Source organism: Peromyscus maniculatus, chromosome 13 (assembly GCF_049852395.1).
Source record: "Peromyscus maniculatus bairdii isolate BWxNUB_F1_BW_parent chromosome 13, HU_Pman_BW_mat_3.1, whole genome shotgun sequence".
NCBI lineage: Eukaryota > Metazoa > Chordata > Mammalia > Rodentia > Cricetidae > Peromyscus > Peromyscus maniculatus.
In genome coordinates, this window is record NC_134864.1 from 42,257,536 (window position 1) to 42,276,666 (window position 19,131).

A 19,131-nucleotide genomic window follows, 5' to 3' on the forward strand; every position below is an offset into this window, starting at 1 on the left:
TCCTTAACCCTGCCATGACTAGATAATAGTCAGCTTGTAACCTAAAGTGTCCACCATTGTCTGTTGTATTTCTTGAATGCTCTCTCCTAAAGCCTCTATCATTACCCACTGCTGTTTATTTTTTTCGGCGTGTGTGTGTGTGTGTGTGTGTGTGTGTGTGTGTGTGTGTGTGTGTGTGTGTTGGGGGGCGGGGGTTGCATTCTGCCCACAGCTACACAAACAGTGAGCCGCCTGGAAGACAGCGCTGAAAACTTCGAGAATCCCTCTGAACATCTGCAGCCAGCTGTAACCACTGGAAGCTAGCAACAAGCCACAGTGAGAACGGAACTGCGGCCATAAACTACAAAGGAAGAGCAAAGCGGAAGCGGCGCCCTGAACACCGCACTGTCGCAGGACACGGACGCACGCGAATGAACTCGCTCGCTTCAGCAAGAGCAAGCTTCCTGCTCACCACTGGAGAACAGACATCCAACAAGCTGCTCTTCGGATACACGCCGAAAGTCAGAAGGGAGAAGCAGCCAGTTGGCAGGATGAGGAGAACCTGTTCCCTAACAGAACACCTGCTGAACCATGCTCATCGTTAGTGCGAGTGTGTGATTAGAATCCAACTACCTCACCCCGTGACGTCCTGGGCCCGTCAACAGCTGCAGCCAGGTGATTTCCCAGGAGCCGGTCTGCGTGAAGAGCCATTAGTGAGCTAAGTGGAAATGAACTCACCTGTGGGAGTGCATTTCTTATTGTTTTTCAGTGATGAAAACATGTATTGCCGCAAGTCTTCCATGAAAGGCAGCTGCACATAAACTAAACACTAATGAGAGAAAGGAGATAAAAAGCAGAAACCATCCGATTAATGGAGCCACACAGACGTGATCCCAGCTGCTGGGGAAGAGGCACAGCAGAAATATTTCAAAACTCAGCCTAAATTTGACAAATGTGAAATCGAGTATTTTGACTCTTACTAAGAACTTCACAATTACAAGCAGTATGAGATACCAGACACAAAAGAGATGCCTCAAAGGATGCTGGATAACTGTAACACAGGACCAAGCAGAATGAACGGGGAAGCCTGGACGGCAGGACGTCTGACTGGGAAGACCATCTCCACCGTCTCTTACAGTCCTGCCACACGGAGTTCTCTGAGAAACGGGAACAAAGCGATCCTGACCTGTACTTTAAATAGGAAAGCCTCAAACAGACTGGACTTCACTCAGCTCACAATATAACCACATCCACAGCCTTTATTCATGGTCCTGATCAGCTAAACTGGAGGTGATTTCTCTTCCCACATGGCTCTGAAAAGGCCAAGAGGATGAAAACTCAGAGAAAGCCTTGTGTCACCTTTACTGGTTTAATAAAAAGTCCCTTAAATACTTTCATGAGTCACATTGTTTTCTAACTGAAAACCTGGTCACAGATCAGCAATCCCAACATTCTCTGGGAGTTTGCAAGAAATTCAGAAAATGAGTCCCACTCAGAACTAGAATACGTATTTTAACAAGATCCCAAAGCAATGCTTAGAATAAAGGGACAGAGGGAAACGAAATAGCCCAGGGGATGAAGAATAGCCTAGCAGGGGTGAGGCCCTGGGCGGGACGGGATGGATCCCCAAGACTGCAAAAAAAAAGGATTTTTTTTAAAAGGAAAGGTGGAAAGGGGCAGGGGAGGCTGAAAAGACCTGCAGGTTTTACCTCATAGGCATCCTTAATATGAGGGAAGGCTACGCCGACCTGAGGATTAGCTCTCCTGTCATATGCATACCGAACGATGGCCACCATGTTTAACTCATCCAAAGCATGAATAAGGGAAGAGAGAGCAACAGCAGCCGCCTGTAAGAGAGATGTGTGTGTCAGCACAGGTCCAGCGTGTGAGAGTTCCACACAAACAGCACTTCCTGGGCACACACACGGGGTCTCTGCGTTCTTCCTGGTTCAGGCATCTTTTCAAGGATATACAGCTCAGGGGGAGAGCACCTGCTGAGCATGTGCAAAACCCTGGGCTGCATCTGCACCACCCACAAAGCATGTGCAAAACCCTAGGCTGCATCTGCACCACCCACAAAGCATGTGCAAACCCTGGGCTGCATCTGCACCACCCACAAAGCATGTGCAAAACCCTGGACTGCATCCGCACCACCAACAAGCAAAGCGAAAGTGTCCTTTCACATACATCAGAATCACACAGGACACTTCGTGTGCCTCTTTTAGACCTTATTAACTAGATCCCCACTACCATGACCTCCTTTTCTCTGAGTTTAAGCCCACACTCTAAATTCAGGACTCAGCCTTCCTAAACAAAATCTCTGTCTGTCTCTCTCTCTCTCTTTTTCTCAAAACCTTCTCAATTACATATGCTTAGAACATGATTATTCTTTGATTCCATTCAGCTAGGCTTTCTACTTTCTTAATGAAACTACCCTCCAGAGTCCATGACTTCTACCTGCCAAATCTCTGGTTGGTGGACTCACCGTAGCTTCCTGCCTGGCCCCTGGCCCCTTTCTCCACACTCTTGACTTCAGAAGTGACAGGGTCCTCTAATTAATCTGTGTGGGCCACTGCTCCCCAAGATCTTTTCTTCTTCCAACTAGTTCTTTTTTTTTTTTTTTTTCAAGACAGGGTTTCTCTGTGTAGCTTTGTGCCTTTCCTGGATCTCGCTCTGTAGACCAGGCTGGTGCCTTATATTTAAGGCATCTTTTATAGCACAGTTTGTACATTGGTTCACATCGAGAGCCAACTAGTTCTTAAAGTCTACTTTCAGTCTTTCTTTCCTCTTCTCATTCTCAAACTCAATTTAGGGATAATTTCCTCCAGTCCCGTGAGCTGAAGAGTCAAAATCATCTTTCAAACTCTTCTAAGGGGTTGGGGAGACAGTTCCGTGAGTAAAGAGTGCTTGTCCTTATTGACTAGGGATCTAAAGTCCAATCTTCGGCATCTGAGCTCGAATCTCCAGCATCCACATGAAAATCCAGGCACAGCTGTGTGTGCCTGTAACCCTAGCATTGACTGACTAGCAAGCCCAGCCCAGCCATCCAGCCTGGCCAAAATGGCAAGTTTCTAGCCTCGCAAGAGACCCTGTCTCAACCATGGAAATAAGGAAATATGGAGAGAAAGGCACCCACCCAGTATCTTTTCCTGGCTTCTGCACCTGGGTACACAAATAAATCCTCTCGCATGACCAGGCGCAGACTGCTGGTGGACACCCCATCTTACCAGACTCATTACTGCCCTTCTCCTGTACTCCCTGCTTCCCCAACAGCACCCCCGACTCAACCAAACTATGGCCTCAAAACAATCCCACCTTCCTCGTCCCCCAACTCGCCCTCTCCACTGTCGCTCAAGCCCATCACTGCCTCTTCCGGTCGGAGCGGACCATGTCAGTCCCTCCCACCGACCTCCAACAGTTCTCTCCAGCCTCACGGAGCTGATCAATGAGCAGGGCTAGGGGCTTGTGTATGGCTTCCCCTGGGGCGTCTGCTCATGTAATTTCTTTCTGGCTACAACCCCACCACGTCTTCTAACCCACCTCAGATCTGTCTTCCAAATTCCCCAACACTGCGCACTTTTCCTGTATCACAGCTAACCTGTATCAAAGTTAGCTATGTGTATCCCATCCCTTCATGAAAACCTATGGCCTCAATATCTTGCCATCAAAATTGTCTACAGATTTCAAAAGAGATAAATCTCCCTCGTTTCAAGGAATACTTACATTAAGCCTATTCTCTGCTAGGTTCCAAGGCTTTGTCATAGAACTAAGAGGACTTCCTGACTTTATTGAGCAAATGTGTTCTTTATTAGTGGAAATGAGACATAGAGCAAATACAACATGTATGTTCTAATACTAAATCTCATAAAAGAAGACCAAAAATGCAGCGTCTAGGGAAGAGACTATTTCTAATTTGCTTGAAATCTGAATTTGTGTGTCTTTGACAGGACCAATCAGGATATTCAATGTAAAGGATAGTGGGCTGATGATTATCTTCTAAATTACATCAATACTAATCCTGCCTTTAATTCCTCTCCCCTTCTCTTCTACACACAGTGCAAATCAGCACATAAATATATACAATCTCTACACACACACACACACACACACACACACAATTATAAGCAAATAACCAAAAGAGAAAATGTAAGGAGTTATTCACCGAATATTGTAATTGAAAAACAGTAATATTCACCTACTTTAACAACCCCCTACGATGCACATGACTGGTACTATTGGAGACTGCTCACAAACTTCCAGAGATGGGTGGGCATCTGACTACCTCACGAGAAAGCAATCCATCTGGAGTTAGTCATCTTGGATGACAGAATGATTCATTGGGAGCAGAGCTCCCCACCTGTTGGTCGCAGTTCGCTTCTCTGGTATGAAGCACAGATGAATTTCTACTTCACATGATCCCTCTCAAAATGTATGAAGACTGCTATTACATCTGTCACGGCCCTCCCACTCCCCGTCTGCCCACACAAGTCCGCTGCATGCAGTTTTTCCTGGAGTTCTCACACAGCATTCTTTCCCTGCTCTCCCCGTCTCGCATGCTCCAGTTAGATAACATCAGTTTTGACTACCACATCGAAAACTGACAGACACCAAAGAGCCATTAGGAAATGAAGATGTCTTTTCTTAAAAAACTTCAAAGTGGCTGAGCGGTGGTGGCGCACGCCTTTAATCCCAGCACTCGGGAGGCAGAGACAGGTGGATCTCTGTTGAGTTCAAGGCCAGCCTGGACTACCAAGTGAGTTCCGGGAAAGGCGCAGAGCTACACAGAGAAACCCTGTCTCGAAAAACCAAAAAAAAAAAAAAAAAAAAACTTCAAAGTGGCCAGGTGGTGGTACACACGCCTTTCATCCCAGCACTTGGGAGGCAGAGGCAGGAGGATCTCTGTGAGTTCGAGGCCAGCCTGATCTGCAGAGCAAGTTCCAGGACAGGCTCCAAAGCTACACAGAGAAACCCTGCCTTTAAAAAAAAAAAAACCTTCAAAGTGACCCCATAATATATAAAAATGCATTATATAAAATTGAGTCATATCTGTCACAATCCACAAAAATAGAAATTGAAGGCCTATGGGAAAGAAAAAAACCCCAGGTCACCAATATCTGGCCCAAATTATCTCGAGGAACCAATCGGAGACAGCCTACCCTACCTCTAGATCTACCTGTACTTAGTAATGACTGCACAACAGTAACCTTGGGGCTAGCCTTACCTACCCACTTCCACAGAGCGTCAGTCAGGGTTTACCGACCCCCTAGAGCACCGAAATGCCAATGAGCTATCTTTCACAATAACTGCGCAGCTTCCCTGGTCCTAATAAAACCCCCGAACCCTCCTCTGTTCTTCAAGCACACCGGCTCCCAGGCCCGTGTACGTGTGCCCTAGTGCAGCCCCGGTCCTTATTCCACACACACGCTGCTTCGTTAGAAACTTGTCCCTATGGTTACACTTGACTCTGACAACAGAAATTAGTCACTTATATGACAAATCGGAGTTGCAGTTCACGTGCCCGAACACAGCTCTGCAACAGAACATTTTCTAATGGTTCTCATGAGGTAGTCAGAATTCCCTTTGTGGAAAGGAAAACAAGGGGCGGGGATTAAATCCACAGCTGAAGTTTAAAAGTCATGGTTTAACAATACACGCCAGACCAGAGCAGTACAATTTCTAAGAAGGCTTGACTCAGGAGAAAACCATGACCTAGAATTCTCAAATGTGAAGTCATCTGTGTGTTGTAAGGAACTCACGCCCACTCTGTAAAGTGGAAGCCAAGCATCTTCTCTTAATTGTAACTGTTCTCAGACAACAATCACATGATCACCTACTAGGTGAGCAGCCAGCCACATTCCAGAGGTGGGGAGAAAAAGAGATCATCAATACCATACTCCCACCCAAAATGAATCTTCTACATTAAATTCATGATTTTCTAATGCAAATACTTTCGGATTTTAGAAGCCTGCTTACTGTCTTAAACACATTCTGTATTGGGATTTTCTAGCTAAGGCCAACACACCAATGAAATACTGAGTTCTGATTTAATAGTTCAGAAAGGAAATAAGTAAGGTGTGAGTGTAAGATGTGAAAGAAAAGATTGTCAGCCAGGAAGAGACCAGCCTGCCAACAGAGAATCTCGGGGGACATTGGGGAAGAGGGAAAGAGTCCACAGGTCAGGACCACTCTCCAGGTCCACACACCAGCACTAAACGCTCAGTGTTCATGAGAGACAAGTGTCAACCTGACCTAACTCTCCTGGACACCTGACATGAATTCCTACACCTAAGTCAAACGGTTCAAAGGTTACTGCTGTGCAAGACTATATCCTTGGGTCTTCTGCTCAAGCTAAAACAAACTCATTTATCATTTCTCCCTTTTCAGAGTTAAAGGTTGGTGATTTTTTTCACTGCATTTAAAACACAAAGGCAGGCCATGTGTGGTGGTATATGCCTTTAATCATAGCATCTAGGAGGCAGAGGCAAACTGATTTCTGAGTTCAAGGTCAGCGTGGTCTACAAAGTGAGGCCCAGGATAGCCAGAACTACACAGAGAATCCCTGTCTCAAAGGGGGTGGGGGGGCATAAACAACCCACTTCCCTAAAATGACAGCTGAATTTTGTAGTACTGTCTCAAACTTCCACACCCAACTCACCTCATCATCTTTTGCTGCAAAGACCTTTAGAACTTGATATCCCATAAAGAATCTTCTATGGACCTACAAGGGAAGGGGAAAAAAAAATGGTTTTGAAGCAGAATGAAAAATATCTACAGCTGTAAGGTCACACATTGCTAAAACTGTCTGCTCAAAATGATCTTACTGATAAACAGCAAGAGTGACTAGAAACAATTTAGTTCTTGAACCTCAACTCAATGAGCACCCAGTGCATGCCCTGTATCGTTCTATAACTGTACACTAAAACAGAGCAGCGAACAGGATATACCCAGGTCCTTCAGAAGCCTAGATAGATGCAGAATGAAATCCAATGCTGCATTATATATAGTCTGACATTATATGGTGTCCTAAGAACAGAGGGAACTGGGCTTGCTCGTGAGGGTTTCAGAAGATGTATGCAAAAACGGACACCTCAGCCAAGACTTGGAGAGTAGGAACTAACCAAAAGAAAAGTCTGAGGATTGGAGAGACAGCTCAGCAGCTAAGAGCACTTGCTGCTCTCACAAAGGGCACCAGGCATGCACATGACGCACATACGTACATGCAGGAAAACACTCGTACACATAAAAACGAATACATTTAGGAAAATCAAAAGTAAAACAAGGTGTTTACACTAGATCCTGGGCAGACATATCAGTGACCAGCAATCTAGAGCGACAGGTACACAGTGCGTGTTCACGGGTACGGCTCTTACAGGAGTGGAGTACACAGTGCCTGTTCACGGGTGCGGCTCTTACAGCAGTGGAGTACACAGTGCCTGTTCACGGGTGTGGCTCTTACAGCAGTGGAACAGTGCAAGGTAAAGGGAATTAGAGACTAACAAAGACTGTCTCATAGGGCCTCCAGGAATAAAGTCCTCAGGCGCGGTGACAAGCCCCTGATGAACTGCAAGGACACCATAGCAAAGAGCCAAGCTCAGCAGGCCGGAGGCAGGGAAACCAGTTAAACAAAATGTACTGCCGATCCTTGCCACTCTTGAAAGGCAATCAGGGTCACAGAACCCTACAAATACCCGACTAGAAAATGAATGTTCAAGTTCCTGAAATCGCAACCCCAACACCCATCTACCGAGATCAGCTGTCTGCGTAGCTGCAGCCTGGGGCTTATTTGGAATAAAGTGTTCTGTGCTGTCCTGGGCAGCATTTCTTATCTGCCTCTTCCTGCACCCTTTCCTCTGAAGCTGAGAAACTAGGAGCACTTTACTGTAACCTCGGCTCAAGAACACTAAGCTCCAGAGGTATGAGGTCGAATAACCCTACAGTTCCATACAGCATATCCACAGAGATTTATTTACCCTGTTAGAATTTATAACAGTCGCTGATTTATTTTTTAAAAAAAATAGCTAATAAGGGTGCTGGAGAGAAGGCTCAGCGGTTAAGAGCACACACTGCTCTTGCCAAGTCCCTGAGTTTGGTTCCCAGCCCTCAGGTCAGGTGACTCACAACCACCTATAACTCCAGCTCCAGAGGATCCAACACCTCTGGGCTCCACAGGCACCTACACTCACTTACACATACCTACACGCAGGTGCACACATGCTGTTTGCTTTTGCCCTTTTGCTTTTTGGGGGGCCCACTACCCAGCAAATAAATCACACATGGAGGCTTATTCTTAATTATGAATGCCCGGCCTTAGCTTGGCTTGTTTCTTGCCAGTTTTTCTTAACGAGTTTTCCCATCTGTCTTTTGCCTCTGGGCTCTTACCTTTCTCTATTTCTGTATACCCTTCTTTCTTACCCTGTTGCTGGTTATATAGCTGGGTGGCTGGCCCCTGATCCCCTCCTCCTCTCATTCCTAGATCTCTTTCTAATTATTCTCTCTGCCTACCAGCCCCACCTATCCTTTCTCCTGCCTTGCCATTGCCTGTTCAGTTCCTTATTAGACCATCAGGTGTTTTAGACAGGCACAGTAACACAGCTTCATAGAGTTAAACCATTGCAACATAAACAAAAGTAACACAGCTTAAAATAATATTCTACTACATACACACATACACATAATTAAAAATAAAAACAAATCTTTTTACGTTTATTTATATTTTATGTGCACTGGTTATTGCCTGCATGTTTGTCATTGGGAGGGTGCCAATCCCTGGAACAGGAGTTACAGACACTTGTGAGCCACCATGTGGGTGCTGGGAACTGAACCCAGGTCCTCTGGAAGAGCTGACAGTGCTCTTACCTACTGCGCCATCTCGTCAGCTGCATGAAAACAAACTTTTAAGAAACAGCTAATGCAGCCGGGCGGTGGTGGCGCACGCCTTTAATCCCAGCACTTGGGAGGCAGAGCCAGGCGGATCTCTGTGAGTTCGAGGCCAGCCTGGTCTCCAAAGCGAGTTCCAGGAAAGGCGCAAAGCTACACAGAGAAACCCTGTCTTGAAAAAAAAAAAAAAAAAAAAAAAAAAAAAAAAACAAAAAAAAAAACCAAAAAACAAAAAACAAGCCGGGCGGTGGTGGCGCACGCCTTTAATCCCAGCACTCGGAGGCAGAGCCAGGTGGATCTCTGTGAGTTCGAGGCCAGCCTGGGCTACCAAGTGAGCTCCAGGAAAGGCGCAAAACTACGCAGAGAAACCCTGTCTCGAAAAAACCAAAAAAAAAAAAAAAAAAAAAAAAAAAAAAAAAAAAGAAACAGCTAATGCTATCTTTTCCTAGTGTACCTAAACGACTTCTTCAAAGAACAGCAAGGAATTTGGAGGGAAGCTAATAGCTAAATTCTTGCAATTATATACCCAGAACACCTAACAACTTGGGAAAAGAACTGAAAAACTGCTTGTTATTTTAAAGTAAAAACAGTAAAACACACACACACACACACTCAGTGGTAGTGTGCTGGCTAGCAAACAATCAGTCACTATCCACACACAAAACTATTTCACACCAATTCATTCCAGAAATGATATTCTGTCAACATTCCAGTGAAGACAGTGTGATTTTAAGATAAGTGATAACTGCTAGTCTGCTAAAAGGGGCAGATCTGTATTTTTTTCATATTCCGCATGGAAAACACTATGTTTAACACCTCGTGTCCTTTGGTTAAGAAAATACATAAAAGCAGATAGGTGCAGTGGGCTAGTCAAAACCATGCTAACCATATGGTGAGAGTGCCACTGAATAAAGGCACAGACCAGGCTGGAGGGATGGCGCAGCAGTAAAGAGCACTGGCTGCTCTTCCAGAGGACCTGGGTTCAATTCCCAGCACCCACATGGCGGCTCAAGACTGTCTGTAACTCCAGTTCCAGGGGATCTGACACACCCTCACACAGACACACACGCAGGCGAGACACCAGTGCACATAAAAAAATGCGTAAATAACGGCTCAGACTTTGGAGTCTCAAAATCCATGTCGACTCCCATTTCCATGTAAGACCTTAAACTAGTTACATAATGGGACTAATCTGCAATGTCCTAATCTTTAAAAAATGCAAAGCACAGCACATGCCTGAGAGGCTAATGATAACTGAAGGAGAACTTTTATCAAATGCTTACATGTTGGAACACTGTAATTATTCACTGAACGGTAGTTATAATATTTTCAGGATACTTGTTTGAGAGGGGACATTAAAACAAAGTTGACCGTGGCCCTGGATGGCTGCTGGGTAAAGAGACCAAACAGCATGTCTAAGCCTGTCAAGCCTGCCATCGTCCTGTCTCAGGAGACCTGCGAGACCCTTCTCTCACTTTGGGGAGCAGGGGGATTCTTCTCTTTGAGATGGACAATCTTTCTTAGGTCTTTATTCAAGTCTGAACTTGAATAAAAGTATTTCCTCCTTCAAAAGCAAAATCAATAAAGTAAAATTGATTTAGAAGTTAAAAAAAAAAAATTGATCCAGAAAGCATTTCAAGTTTTTAGAAGTAAAATCTGAAGTTAATAAAAGTATCTCAAAAAGGAACGTGTGTATTTTTTCTCTCTCTCTCTCTCTTCCTCTGCTTTGCTTCGTTATTTAGCTAAAACAGGTCCTCACTTCCAGCCTGGCAGACGTGATTTCAATATTTGCAGTTGTGAATTATACTAGGTGTTTGGGGTAGTGCTTGTGTGTCTAGACACAGGCACAGAGGGCGGTTTCAGTCAGATGTGGTGATGCACATCTTTAATCCCAGCAACTGGGAGGCAAAAGCAGACACATCTCTGTGAGTTCGAGGCCAGCCTAGTCTACATAATAAGTTGCAGGCCAGCCAGGAATACATTGTGAAACCTGTCTCAGAAATGGGAGAGGAGGGCTGGAGAGATAGCTCAGCAGTTAAGAATTCTGATTGCTCTTCCAGAGGACTCAGGTTCAATTCCCAGCATCCACATGGCAACTCACTAACTCCAGTTCCAGTGACCTTGCGCCCTCTTCTGGCGAGTACAGGCATTGCATGCTCATGGTACACAGATGTACATACAAGCAAACATTCATGCACATTAAAATAAAAAAATAAAAATAGATCTTTTTTTAAAGATGGGAGACAATTTCTACAAATTGGTGTAAATAAGGTTAGTTTCACTCAAAACTAATAAGCATTGCCACTAATAATCACAAATTCGAACTTTATATACTTTGCAATGTAAATAATTTTACTTTAAAGAAATTTTAGGGCCTCTAAATTTCCAAAATATAGTTATTCTCACTTAGTACATCTCATTTCAGTACATTCTTGGAGTTGTTTGTTTTGGTGTTTTGAGGCAGGGTTTCTCTGTGTAGCCCTGGCTGCCCTGGAACTTGCTCTGTAGACCAGGCTGGCCTCGAACCCACAGAGATCCACCTGCCTAAGCCTCTTGAGTGCTGGAATTACAGGCATGCGGTACCACACCTGACTTATTTTTAGAGATTTTAAGTAAATTTGCCCACTTTTTGGCTTATGAGGGTTTATTCTGTTTGCTTTTTAAAGACTGTGTGTGTGTGTGTGTGTGTGTGTGTGTGTGTGTGTGTAAATATATGGCATGTACATGCAGGTGCTCCTGGACACCAGAAGAGGGTGTCAGACACCCTTGAACTGGAATAATAGGCACCTGTGAGCCACTCGACGACGTGGCCCTGGGAACCAAATTCTGGTCCTGGGGCAGAGCTGCTCATGTTCTTAACTACTGAGCCATGTCTCCAGGCCTTGGCATTCGGATTTTGAAAGAACTCAGGAAAGTAGGGAACGCCACTGGATTAACCTAACACGGAAAGTGCATAAGGCTGCGTGCTAGGGCAACACAAACGACTCCTAATCCAGACGACTGGATGGTGTTTCTTTTCATTGTAATCCCCACGAGGTCTCCATCAAAAAATCTCTCCATCCCTAGGGACTTAAGGAGAAATACGCATCAAAAGTTAATAGTTCCCGGGCAGTGGTGGCTCATGCCTTTAATCTCAGCACTGGGAAGGCTGAGACAGGTGGATCTCTGAGTTTGGGGCCAGCCTGGTCTACAGAGCGAGTTCTAGGGCAGCAAGGGTGACACAGAGAAACCCTGTCTTGAAAATTTAAAAAAAAAAAAAAGATAATATTTAAATGTATTAGCTATGATTCATCATTTTTCAGTCTACCCCAAGAAGAGTGACACTAAGGACTCTGGGAATCTCTGAACAACGCTTCCTAGGAGAGTATGTGGGATCCCATGGTAATCTGCTACACTTCCATTGTGTCTACTTCATGCATCTGCACTTGGGTACCTAAAAGTCACGTGACTTACAGACAAGGTGCCCATCCTAAAACCCTGCACCAGAAATTGAGGAGTAAGGTGCTCAACATAAATCACTGGCATTCTGGACTGGAGAGATGGAGTGGCTAAGAACACATCCCTCCCTCCCAGAGGACCTGTTTGACCCCCAACATCCACGTCAAGGGGCTCACAACTGCCTGTAACTCCAGCTCCGGGGGGACTTGACCCTCCGCCCTCCTTGAGTACCTGCATATGCCCACACGCAGCCACACAGACACACACATAATAAACAGTAATTTTTTAATATATTAAAATAAATAAATGAATTATATTGTAGGATTTACTTGACAGTCAAAGCCTAGCGCTCTCTTGCTCTCTCTCTCTCTCTCTCTCTCTCTCTCTCTTTCTCTCTCTCCACACACACACACACACACACACACACACACACACACACACACACACATCAGTTTGATTAAGTCACACAACTGCAAAAGGCTAGGTGGTGAGGAAGTGACTAGTGAATGCGGTCTTCAGATTTATGTCGAGTCTCTACATCTTGGTTTTTCTTTTCAAACATCAAAGACAGTGGGCTGGGGAGATAAGCTCGAACAGCAAGCACAAAGACAGGAGTTCAATCCCCAGAACCCACCGTTTAAAAAAGCCTGGTGTGGTGGCAAGTGCCTGTAACCCCGGCACTGGCGAGGCAGAGACAGGTAGACAGACCCCTGGGGCTCACTGGTAGCCGGCCAAGCCAACTTGACAGGTTCCAAGGCAGTGAGAGACCCTATTCCAAACAAACTCCCTGGGCAGCACCCGAGGAATGAACGCCTGAGGTCGGCCTCTCACGTGGACATGTGCTCCACACACAAAATTAAAAAAGAAAAAAAAAGAATGGCGACACTCATCCCCAAACTACATTTTCGAAGACTTAACGGGAAATAAGTATGAACTGTAAATAAAATCACCAATCAAAAGCTCAAGGCATGCATTCTGTTCACAACCGCAGAGTAAGTGCTGTACCTGAGAAGATCTACAAAATCCCAAAACAGAGAAGCACTTCCCCTCCGATTTATACTTCATTTGTTCCTCATCCACTTTAGAAAAGGGAACTATATCGCTTCCGTAGCGGAACCCTGGAGAACGAGAGCAGAACATCTGTTAGGCATACGGGGCCTGAAATAAGCTCTGTGCATACATCAACAATACACGCGCTCTAGAGCCAGTCTCTGTCTTCCAGGCCCTGGAATCCAATCATTGCCCCCTGTGATCGACAGGGAGAAAGCAGAGGCAGGAACCAGCCACATACGCCATAGACGGATGATTAAAATCTAATTACGATTTCAGAGTAGCGTCTTCTGCAGTCTAGTTACCTTAACGATTACTCAGCCCAGAAGAAAGACTGTGGCCAACACAGCACATTAGCTATCCTCTGAAGACAGCCGTGCTGAAGACAGTACAAGCATGAGCTGTACACATAAGCAAAGCACATTTACTCAGAAACCCGGAGAGCCACACAGAAAATGGCCCATCGGAAATCTTCAGAACAAAATGTCCAAAACCACATGCTGGAGACAGACAAGGTACTGGGGTTCTGCCTGCCAGGCTTCTCACCCCGTCTGCTGACAGCTGACCTTGACCATCTATTTGATGGGATTTGGAATCACCGTGGAAACAGACCTCTGGATGTACCTGTGAGGAAGTTCCTGCAGTGGGTTAAGGGAGGTAGGGAGACCCACCCTGACAGAGGACGGCACCATCTCACGGGTGAGGTCCAGAACTGAACAAAAGGGAGAAAATGAGCTGAGCATCAGCTTCCTGAGCGCAGATGCAACAATGAACCAGTGGCCTCCCAGTCCTGCTACCGCCCCTTCCCTGCCCAGACAGACTACTGTCCCCTCAAACCGGGAACCAGGATCAACAGCGATAAGTAGCTACGGCAGCCTTGTGTGTAAAACAGAAATGACAGGAGTGTCTGCTTCACTGGGCTGTGACAATTCGGAGAGAAAACACAGGCTGCCGCTTAAGACACACCAGGCCGCTCTGAGCCCGGCCTGTGCCTCGCTCATGCTTCTCCCGCCAAGAGCCAGTCCTGACACCAGGACAGACGGATCAGCTAATGATGGGGTTCTGATTCCAGCTCAACTACACTTCTAAAACTCATGTCCTGTGCTACACCTGCTAAATTCAAACAAGTAACAGAAATCGTAATGCATTAATCATGTTCTGTGTATCATTCTATCTACTACCAACTTCAAACTATCCCACCTCCTCATACAGTTAAATACACCCAGTAAGACATAGTGCCATACGTGGCACTTTTTTCCAGGACTGGGAAATTAAAACGATATTGAGTAGTGCACAGCCTGGTAATAAGTTGATCTAAGCAGCCGGCTGCCATCTTAAGCATCATTTGGCATATGAAGATTTGAGCTTTTAAACATACAGATCGTCTCAGCTAGTTGCCAAGGGCTCTGGATAAAGATGTCATCTGAACACGCTATTTAAGCCAACTGGGTGGGGCACGTCTAGCACAACTTTAAAGAGCCTGGTGGGCATAAGCCAGGACAACAATCACAAACAGTGCTTGTCCCCTAACTGAGCATATCTGGTAGGGTATAAAACCTGAAACTGACGCTGGGAAGGGTAAGGGGAAGCTGCCTTGCTCCCTTTGTATAAGCATCCTCCCAGCTAGTGGATCTGCACATGAAAACAAAGCCAAGGCCTAAGTCCTGTCACGCGACACAGTTAAATTCGGAAGGATCGAATACACAGTTCTTCCCTGGGAGCCATCTTGCCCAAGAGCCCCCTGACCCACGGGACCCAGGATCTGACTGCTGCCCCAGCTGCCCCAGCTGCCCCAGCTGCAGGGGAACAGCCCGCCTCAGCTACCTCCCATCACCTTGAAGACAATCTTCTTGGGCCAAAGTGCAGGTGCTTGTTAGCATACCCTGAATAGTGTCCTCTTTGGAAACTTCCGTTTCGTCGTCATCATTTAAGCAATAAACGGTTTCTTTTTGTATATCTTCCTTCTTTAAGGTTCTTGCATCCACAGCTATCCAAGTCTTCTTAACTCTCTCCTGTACAATCTATTTTCAAATGATAGGGAGAGGAACAATAAGAAGAGACAGGACAGTGACTGACAGAAAATGAAATCCAGCATACTCTCTAACGATTATTCTAGCTACACAGTGTTTAGCCTCTCCTTTCCTATTATGTAAAATTTAGTTTGTTTCAAAGGGGACTACCTTGTAACTGTCTCTATATTCCCTTTTTCTCCTTTCGTAATCTTTAGGCACATACTGATTTCTTAATACACACATACTTTCTATAGAGAACCCTCAAATTGCCTAAGAAAGGGGGACCATACATTTTACCGTAGTCAGAAAGAAAGGAAGAGTCAAAAGGGGAGAAACTGAGAAACTGACAGAGCATATTCCCCCACACACACACACACTCCTGTGGCCTTGACAGAAACCAAAATAACTCAAAATTACCTCCATGCTTCTCACGATGTGTTTGGGAATTAAGTTCTTAAACATACAAAAATATGTCTGTATATTTATTTCTCAGATTAAATTATATTTTTAGTAGACATGTAAAGAGCGGGAGAAGACAGAGGCGCTCCTACAGGAGCATAGCTCAGATTGCTACTCAGACTGGAATTTAAATAATCACCAAAGGCAATTCACTGTTGAAAAGTGAGCTCTGACGTGCAAATGCAGATGAGTAAGGACACAAAACCTGACACTAACAAGGCAACATCTTTGACAGCCTGGAGATGCTGTAACTACTGGATCGCTCATAACCGCATTAGGTATGACCACGTCTCCAAAGCTCTACACATAACTCTGGGGTATTATCGACCCCCTTGCTGTGAGATACAGTGACAGGTTGATCCATCACACTTTCTTTCTCCTAAAAGAAGGGACAAAGGCCTGAGTTCCTGGCTAACAATCAATTATCAACTCAGCAAAAGGGAAAGAAAGAGGAGGGAACGAAGCCGTTGTATAAACAGTTCTTAAAACTCCTCCTCGTGTGCCTCTTAGATGAAAAGCTAAACAGAGACGAAACCAACAGGGAGAGCAGCCACAGAGGCAGGAATTACACACTGACTAACTCACACATGAATTGTCAGCGTCTTACATAAGCGGGTTTATCCGCCTGGTAACAGTGCTTTAAAAAAAATACGTATTTACTACCTACCGATTTATAGGCTACAATCTTTATAGACAAATTGGGGCTGATGGTCAGTTGGCAGGGCCAGGGCATGGAGCGCCTCTCAATCTTCTTAAAGACGCACAGCTGCCGTAGACTCTCACTTAATAAAAGAAAGCACACAGTGAAAGGCGACGCAGTGCTCCGATGTTCATTTGGACGAGATGGTTTACTTAGTTCACTGGAATGAGAAGGGAGCTGTTGGTGATCATAAAGAGAGAAACGGCAGGGGGCGCCAGGAAGATGGCACTGGTGGTGGGAACGGAGCCAGGGACAGCGAGCCAGGGACAGCGAGCCGGCTTGGGGGGCGGCAGAGCTCCAATCGCTTGCCTGAGAGGGGGAAAGGAACTGCCTCCCCTCATCTCGTCAGTCACTTCTCTCAACTCCACCAGTGCCTCTCGACGTCTATCCAGAACCAAGCACACCTTCGAGGACAGGAGAAAGGCACATTCACCACGAGTGGGCACCCAGTGGAAGGCCCTCGCCAACTCCAGAAAACAAGAGACAGCGGAGTAAGAGCCCCGGCTGCAGGGTATCAAAGGAAGGGCACCTGGCTACAGCATCCCTGCTCCCAATTCATTAGTTAGTGCCACTTCCCCTAGACAGAAGACATGGTGTTTTCTATATGCACAACAGAGAGGTTACCCAGGGGATAAAGGGATCAGCAGTCGGTTTGGTCTTTATGGAAAGCAGATAACTGTACTGTTTTTTAATGGTGAGAAGGGCTGGGAGAAGACAAATGTAACGTAGAGCGATGCTTCATTTAAACAAAGGTGAAATTCAAGTCTGGTTTTATCTGCCCCCGAATCAAACACAACAGAAGACTGTAAGAGGTGGGATTTGTGGTATTCACTAGGCTAAAGAGCAAAGGAATTGCGGTCTAATACATGCAAAGTGTACAATCCAGTCCCTATGACTGATGTTCATGGTATAGATGAAAGAAGAATCTCTAAGTGGTGAAAACTATCTTACGTTACCCACTGAGTTAGAGACAGTGAGACCTCAACAGACCCCAATCCTCAGAACCATATGACAACAGGCGGAGCTGTTCTGCCTGAACTGCTTCCGAAGTTCACAGTACCCCAAAGCCAACTTTGGGTTTGTGAAGAATAACTATGCCTGCACCAGATCTAACTTATCTCATGAAACATTACTAGTCCATTCAAGATATCAGGAGGTATGGATTCTGGACCAAGGATTTTTTTTAATTTTTTATATAAAGATAATTTCCCACAGCCAGTGCTGTCTCTTTTCCTCAAGCCCTTATTCCTTCCAATTAAAACTTCTGCCTGGAGGAGAGACACTGCCAGCTGCCGCCATGACCAGCAGCATGTGAAGACACCAGTAAGCCACCAGCTTAGATTTATGGAAATGGATTAATTTAAGCTATAAGAACAGTTAGCAAGAAGCCTGCCACGGCGATACAGTTTGTAAGCAATATAAGTCTCTGTGTTTACTTGGTTGGGTCTGAACGGCTGTGGGACTGGCGGGTGACAAAGATTTGTCCTGACTGTGGGCAAGGCAGGAAAACTCTAGCTACAAATGGCGCCCAACGTGGGGCAAGAGTTTCCACCTAAAACCTGAGAAAAGATTCTAAAATGGAGCTAAAAACAGCTTCCTAATTGTCTCTCTCAAATGAGCAGCAGCTGCCTGTTTGAGTTACTGGCGGGTTCCTGGTGTGTGTGCTTGACCTGCAGTATGGCGGGAATGAGGCCTCTGCAAGTGGCACATTAAGCTGTGTGGTGGATTTAGCCTTTGCTAGTACAAAACAAAAAGAGGTTTCTGGGCTATACGCTGCTTTGATAAGAAGCATAGACCCACTATTTCTGAGAGTTGATGGCTCCCAGAGCTGGTGGAAAACGTACAACCGCCATGTTGGGAAGCTGAAGTTGGAGGAGCCAGCAGCCACAGTGCTAAGAAGGCTGCAGTTTAAAGCAATAAGCTCAAGGTAATATAAAACATAAGCCACGTCAAGATGGCTACCACACAGAGAATCTGGATTATGTTCTCTTTGATATTCGTAATTGAAGAGAAACATTTGATTGCAAAAGCTGTTGAGTTATGCCAAAATGTGTATTTTAAAGGTACCTTAACTTCAAAATTTGGATGTAAGGATATGTTGCTTTGGAAAGGAGGCTCTGCTTTTGTTTCCACAGAAAGCCAGAGGCTATGGATTTGTTCCAGATTAAGATACATCAGGTTTGACCAGCCAAGACCACCTGAAAGGTCTCCGATGACACCATGGCCCAGATGATCCAACATCCAGAATCGTTTCAAGGCAACTGGCTCAGACGATACGGTCTCACAGGGTACTCCATGATCCTTAAATTTTCTTTGTGTCCCCATAAGATACAGCGCCCCCCTCCAGCAGGAAGTAGTTTGAGAAGCTACGCCCAATTTCCCAAATATACCAAGTTGGCTTTGGAGATGTATAAAAGTTAAAACCTTCCTTTTTAAAAAAAGAACAGGGGAAGTGCTGTGGGATGGTCTGTATGTCAAATCTGTTGCTCTGATTGGTCAATAAATAAAACACTGATCGGCCAGTGGCCAGGCAGGAAGTAGGTGGGACAAGGAGAGAGGAGAATACTGGGAAGCAGAAGGCTGAGGCAGAGAGACACTGCCAGCTGCCACCATGAC

At 45.4% G+C, this 19,131-nt stretch overlaps 1 protein-coding gene across 1 annotated transcript in view; it reads right to left on the bottom strand.

The window, feature by feature from the left end:
- The window catches only part of Xrcc5 (X-ray repair cross complementing 5), a 99,124-nt gene that overhangs the window by 63,168 nt on the left and 16,825 nt on the right, over positions 1–19,131 (bottom strand). The window contains exons 7-12 of the mRNA XM_006972228.4: positions 16,483–16,597; positions 15,227–15,365; positions 13,300–13,412; positions 6,635–6,697; positions 1,689–1,826; positions 718–808 (exon numbers count right to left, since the gene is read on the bottom strand). Of these exons, the coding sequence (XP_006972290.1) occupies positions 718–808; positions 1,689–1,826; positions 6,635–6,697; positions 13,300–13,412; positions 15,227–15,365; positions 16,483–16,597 (659 nt within the window). The remainder of the gene's footprint in view (positions 1–717; positions 809–1,688; positions 1,827–6,634; positions 6,698–13,299; positions 13,413–15,226; positions 15,366–16,482; positions 16,598–19,131) is intronic.